Here is a 6372-nt window from a genome sequence, read left to right on the forward strand (position 1 = left end):
GGTAATCTCTTCAGTAATTTAAGGCATCCTGCGTTGTGCAGCATACCCCCTAATTCAGTGAACTATTTCATTTGCTGGTATGCTCATGCAGATTTGCTTTGGAAATGTTTGCAGTAGGCTAAAACCAGTCCTGTAGCTAAGGAAAGAGAGATCAAACACCTTTTCACTATTTTCATTAATTTCACTTTGCTACCATCAGCAAACACAAAGACAATGAAGTGGAGTTTCTGTAGGTTTAGGTTGCTGCTCAGTAGAAAATTTTCATCACTTTTGGTACATCTTTTTCTTGTATTGGTGGTTTCCTCTGGCTGCCAGGCTGCAGGAATTTCTTGATTGTGGGGATATTGCTTATTCTTGCTTTAAATTTCTAAAAAAAAACCAAAAAAAACCAAAACCAAAACAAAACAAAGCCACCCAAGAGCACTGTACCTAAGAACCATGGTAACTGTCAGACATTTAGATGTTATCTGTGCTCTAAAAGTAACATTATGGGTTGATCCTGCAGAAGAATGTATATGCTTCCTCCTATTATGCTTTTGTGGCTATAGTGACAGAAGGTGGCAATAACCATCAGTATTTGAGGCCAGCTAAAAGTACTTAAGACATTTGCTTTTGATTTTGTCTTTCACTTCTTTCCTTACCCTCCCATTCTCCCATATTTCTCGGCCAGTTTAAATTAGTGGTCCTGTCCATTAAATGTCCAGTTACCTGCAGGAGAGGAAATTTGGCAAGTATGTCAGGCTTGTACTCTTCTGCCATTAAAAGAGTTTCAAGTAATTGCACATCTGCCCTGCTAAACTGGTTGCCAACAAGGAAGTCTTGTCCATGGTCTTTCAAAACCTAAAAACAGAACCAGAAGCAGATGTGATTTTTTTCCTCTGTGTGACTTCGCATGGTATCTTCAAAGCAAGGTCATACACTGCACAGAGTTATCCTTGGAAGAAGGAAATGCAATAAGAACATCTGTAGTACAAACAAATCTGACAACACCATCATCCTAGGCATAATTTATCAGTCCTTTCTCATCTGCATTTCATTCTGGCAGCTCATTTGTAGCCCTCTTGACTTCACTTCTGCAGCTCATGAAACCAGCGCTGCCGTGTTGAAGGCTAAGCTTTATGGGATAAAACCATCCCCGCAAATGCCTCTACAGAATTTACAAGAGGCTTAAGTTCAGCCCAGAGCATAACAAGAATATCTTGGACTCTTTCAAATTATGGGCAGCTCCCTTACTTATCACCTGTTTCCTCTTGAGTTTTGGGAATAGTGCATTGGGAGCTCTCTGCATGTAACCTGTGCATCGTGGTCTTGACACCCAGCTAATCCTCCCTTTTGTAACAGAAGGAGCCGCAGTACTTCACATAGCATGGATGGTACAGGGGGTTCTGCACATCAGGAGGAAACTTTATGTAAAATCTGATGCTGTAGTGTCTTTTGTCTGAAACAACATACAGACTGAAATGTGGACATTTTGGAGAGCTTGGTGTGTCCTGGGTTTTTACAGCTATGCATCTCTGCCAGATTTGTCGTGCCTTCTGTTCACTCTGTAGTGTCCTGTCTCCACCTTTGGCCCAGCCCCAACAAAACCATAGCATTTATATTTAAGTGGTAATTTTTCTTCTCTGTTTACCTCAATAAAAATTGTTTGTGTAGATCCAGGATGGAATTTCAGGACAACAATATTAATTAAGCTACTACATCTTTGTCACATACCTGCTCATAGACTGGGAAGTATCTGTTTGTGGCCTTGTCCACAAGAGTAGCAAAATGTTGCTCCTTTTTGTCAGCAGGTTGGAAAGGATAGGTCATGAGTAACTCACTCAGATCTGTTATTCCTTCCACATACATATCAATTCTACAAGGAAAAGATCCAGCTGGTCAAGTCAAACACAATAGGTCTGAACAGAATGATACCTACTGGCATAACTTGGAGCAGTTCCACCCAGAATGCAGTAGCTTCAGGGCCAGGGCAGAGGGAAAGGAGCATGGGTGAACGACAAAGTGCCTCACCAAAAACTAAAAGACTCTTCCATTTTTCACTAGAGGTGGTACTTCTCTGTATTAAGGTTTTTGTTCCTGAGTACAAAGCTAGCTTGGGTGTCATCCAAACTTGTGTTAAAAATCCAAATCAGACATGGTAAGCTAAACCATGGGTCTATACAATTTTTAACAAATATCTTGAAATGTGTTTACCTGAGCTAATTACTTAAAGCATTTAAAAATACTTCAGGTCAAACCATGTGCCCTAAGAGTGGTGTCCTTTAATAACCAGTTATTAATTCTAATTCTTGGTTATTAGAGAAAGTTTTTGTTTCCATTAAAGACATTTCCCTGAATTTCATGTGCTGAAAAAGCCTGCTCGTGACCGCTGGAAGAGAAAATGAAAAGCAGCATTGGTAAGACAAACTGCCCTCTGTGCTCCTGACTGCTTTCTTCAGCTGACTGTATTGACCTTTGATCTCCTGAACTCCCTTGCACCACGCTGCGTATCTGATCTAGCTGGTGATTACTGTTGTAGACATTGCCTACAGTCACAGTCAGCACGTGCTGCATGAAAAGCTGCTGTGTCACCCTGAATCTAACTGTGAGCCAAGATACTCTTATGACACACAGAGACGTAGTATGAGCTGTAGGCTAACAAACAAAGGTGGTAGTGTTACAGTACAGGGCTCTCTCCTTCAGGTCCTTCCCATAGAGGTTGTACTTTGCTGCTATGTAGTTGAGGATGGCTCTAGTCTGCACCATCTTCATCCCATCGATCTCCACCATTGGCACTTGCTGGAAAAGCAGGACTCCATCTAGGGAAGAAAAGGAATCCGCCTAAGGAAAAGGGGACAAGAGAAGGTGATATTAAGTCTCTGAATGAGAACCGTTAGCAGCTTTTTGTCAAAGTAACCACCCATATTATTTTTGGTTTGTGGCAGTCTTCCTCATTCTCATAACACGGTGTCAAAAAAAGCTTACCATGAAGCCAAGAACCATTTTGTAGCGACATGTTAATAACGTAATATTATAGCATAGTGGGTTAACATTGGCTGGATGCCAGGCCCCTCTGTCACTCCCCCTTCAGCAAAATAAAGGGAGAGAATAAGATGAAAAACTCATGGGTCAAGATAAAAGCAGTTTAATTAAGGCAAAGGCCAAGACCATGCACAGAAACAAAAGGCAAACAAAGATGTTCTTCTCTACTTCCCCTCAGTAGGCAACATCCATCCATTTCCCAGGAAAGCAGAGCTACAGTACATGTAGCCGCTGCTCCTGGAGACAAACACAGTAACAAATACCCCCCTCCTCCTGCCTGCCCTTGGCCTTTATGGCTGAGCTGAGGTCACATGGTCTGGAACAGCCAATCCGGGTCAGCTGTCCCAGCTCCGCCCCTCCCAAGCTGTGTTATAAACCCCTGCTGGCTGCTGGGGTGACCCTCAGCACTGGGAGGGTGCTGGGGGATACTGGCTCCCGGTCAGACCCATTGCATGTAGTAATTGGCTTATTGAAGTTTTTTCAAACTGAAGAAGTACCTAAACACAGAATTTTTAGCAGTTATACACTGAAAATGACAAGTTGTGTGCTGCATGGCCCTAACTCAGATAATTTTCGTGGAGGTTGATACAGATGAGAAGTACTGAAGGATCTGACCCATAGCAAGCCAGTTTCTGTCATGCTTTGGTAAAGTATTATGGAAATCTGGAGTATTTAAAGGCTTGTCAACAAATAATGTGTATATAAATGCATATAATCTTATTGTTGTGACTACTATATTGACTTTATACAATGACATACATCTGTACAGGTGTGAAGCAGGGAATAATGGGTGGGTTTCATGAGACTCCTGCAAGAGCCAAATATCACTTGATGTGAGACCGTAGCCAGGTAAATCCTTTATAGAAGCCTTACTCTAGTAAGGAAGAAGTCAAAATACCTCCAGGAACTGATCAGAGAAGTGAGTCAGAGTATTTGCTTTATTTCTTGACTCAACTGATCATCTACATCTATCTTTGTATCCACTACAAGGCAAGCATGCTGAGAAACTGCTTGCTATTAAGGGCACATCTTCATTTATGCTTGTGTCTCAAAATACTTTTTAAAAGCTGGCAGGGGGACCAAGTCATTGTTCCTAAAGGAGAGCAGGACACTACAAATGCCAACCCTAGCTCAGACTTCTTTGAAAAGCCAAGTGAACTGGAAAAGCGTAGACATGTAATTTGGTTTGGAGGAAATGTGAATATCACGTCTACAAAGATGGAAGCTAAAGATAGCAAGGTGAGTAGTTGTCATGGGAAACAGGAATGCATCAGGAGTACAGGTTAAACTAAGAAATCTGGAACTGTGGTTTCATACATATTATAAAACAACAGGTTTGTAGACAACCTAAAATGCTAATGAATTTCAAGATGATCTGGTGACAAAAACCTGTCATAGGACAGGAGGCAACGGGCACAAACTGAAACACAGGAGAGTCAATCATCTGGAAAGGCTTTTTTACTGAGAGAGTGACTGAACACTGGCATGAGTTGTCCAGAGAAGCTGTGGAATCTCCTTCCTTGGAGATACTCAAAACCCAACTGAACACCATCCTGGGTAACTGGCTGTAGGAGGCCCTGCTTAAGGAGGAGAGTTGGGGAAGATGATCTTGCAATATTCCTTCTGATCTCAGCCCTTCTGTGATTCAGTGGAGACTGAAGCTACTGAGTGGGTGATGCCGTTGAACACACTGCAGTGTGCATCTGTGATACCTCATGTACAATCCAGTCCAGATTTTCTTTTTAAGAGATGTAAGACTTCCTAGGTGTTCTAAGACAATTCTAATTATTACTGTTATTACCTAATTATTTAAAAGTGAAGGAAACTTACCCTTCTGTAACTTAGTCAGGTCATCCTTTGATTCCAGAAAACATTCTTCAAACTGCAGGAAATATAGAAGAAAAGGTGTGTTGTCACTGCATATTTTAGGTTCTGCTTTGCATGAGACAATGAGAGCCCCAAAGAGCTGTGTTTTGGGGAATTTTATTTTTAAAAAAATAAATCAGATTTGGAAGTTATATCTTTAATTTTTTTTTTTTTTTTTTTTTTTTGCCTCTGTCTCATCCTCCCCTCTTCCCTCTCACATGTGATTCATATTTTTGTGCAGGTAAGATTTTGGCTAAAGTTGAGGTGACTGAAGGGCACAAAACCCTGTCTGTTGAGCAAATGATGACTTTACTGCTTATGTTGTCAGTGGTGGCAAAGGATGGTGCAGGGAGAAGGGAGGATAGGTAAAATCACACTTCAGCAGCAGAACTGTCGTATAGCTCCTTTGCCATAAACTGGCAAAAGAAGGGATTAAGAGATGATGTGCCCCATGGAGCTTTCTGGCACATTGCCCATCACCATGACAAAATCTTCTGGCTCTTAAAACACACAGATCCCCACACTCCCTCTCCAGTTTAATGTCAGAAACTCTTAGAGGTAAAAACAATTACTCTGTGTTTTATAATATACAGTACCCTCAGGGGTAAGCTACGTTGGAAGTGAAATGGGAACTTTCCCCCCCTGCTTAGAGTAAGCTAGGGGTCATTGTTTTCTTGGTCAGCAATACACTAAATGCAGAACTTGAAGCTGCTGGTGAGTCACATTTTTTACAGGGGACAGTAAAAATACGTATTTGTCACATGCTCTTGGTATAAAAAACAGAGGCAAACCTCAACCCCGGCTGCTGCTAGTAGCCACCGTATTGTTTCCATTCGGCCTCGTCCGTTGAAGTAGTGCAGCTTGGGTTTCCCAGACATGTTTCCGCTTGCCTGATTTCCTACTATCTGGAATAAAGAGGTAAGTTTTTAAATATTTGGAATGCTGGTTTTGAGTCTCTAACTCGTTCTCAAGCATTGTTCAAAGTTATCTTCTTTGAAACCAATGATTTATGGTCCAAGACTCTGATCAGATTAGTAGAGGAGGTAAAAAACTGTATTGAGAGACTGCATTGTATCATTTTGCCTTAAGATGTCTTTTATACGTGCAGTTTAGTTAAGCAGAACTCTGTACCAAGAGCAATTGGCACATGTCAGAGGACTAGCAAATCAAAGCCCATTTGCATCCCAAAGCATTCTGCTCTGACAAAAAAGCAGGGTGTGTGAGATACACTGCTCTGTTTATTTTGGCACTAGCTCAGAGTACAGTTTACTCTTTAATCAGTTATGCAATATAAACTCAGCAATTGCTGTGCTTTCTCCAGCAGCTATTATGCTCCATCATAAAGTGACAGGAAGGATTTTTTTCCCCCATTGTAAGCATTCAATCTCATTTACAACACTCCCTGCTTCTCTCATTTCTTCAGGCAAGCACCTGAAGACATGGAATTAAATTTTGTCTCTGCTAACATTATATTTGCCTCTGCCA

At 41.4% G+C, this 6372-nt stretch overlaps 1 protein-coding gene across 1 annotated transcript; it reads right to left on the minus strand.

Annotated features, from left to right (window-relative positions):
- Nucleotides 1–247: 247 nt before the first annotated feature.
- Nucleotides 248–5765, minus strand: LOC104471347 (glutathione S-transferase-like). Its single transcript, XM_010086666.1, has 6 exons — nucleotides 5679–5765; nucleotides 4852–4903; nucleotides 2666–2798; nucleotides 1714–1855; nucleotides 709–840; nucleotides 248–367 (listed from the first exon to the last, which is right to left on the minus strand). Exons 1-6 carry the CDS (start codon nucleotides 5763–5765, stop codon nucleotides 248–250), a joined length of 666 nt encoding a protein of 221 aa, XP_010084968.1.
- Nucleotides 5766–6372: the final 607 nt, after the last annotated feature.

Source organism: Pterocles gutturalis, unplaced genomic scaffold, assembly GCF_000699245.1.
Source record: "Pterocles gutturalis isolate BGI_N339 unplaced genomic scaffold, ASM69924v1 scaffold14586, whole genome shotgun sequence".
Lineage (NCBI taxonomy): Eukaryota > Metazoa > Chordata > Aves > Pterocliformes > Pteroclidae > Pterocles > Pterocles gutturalis.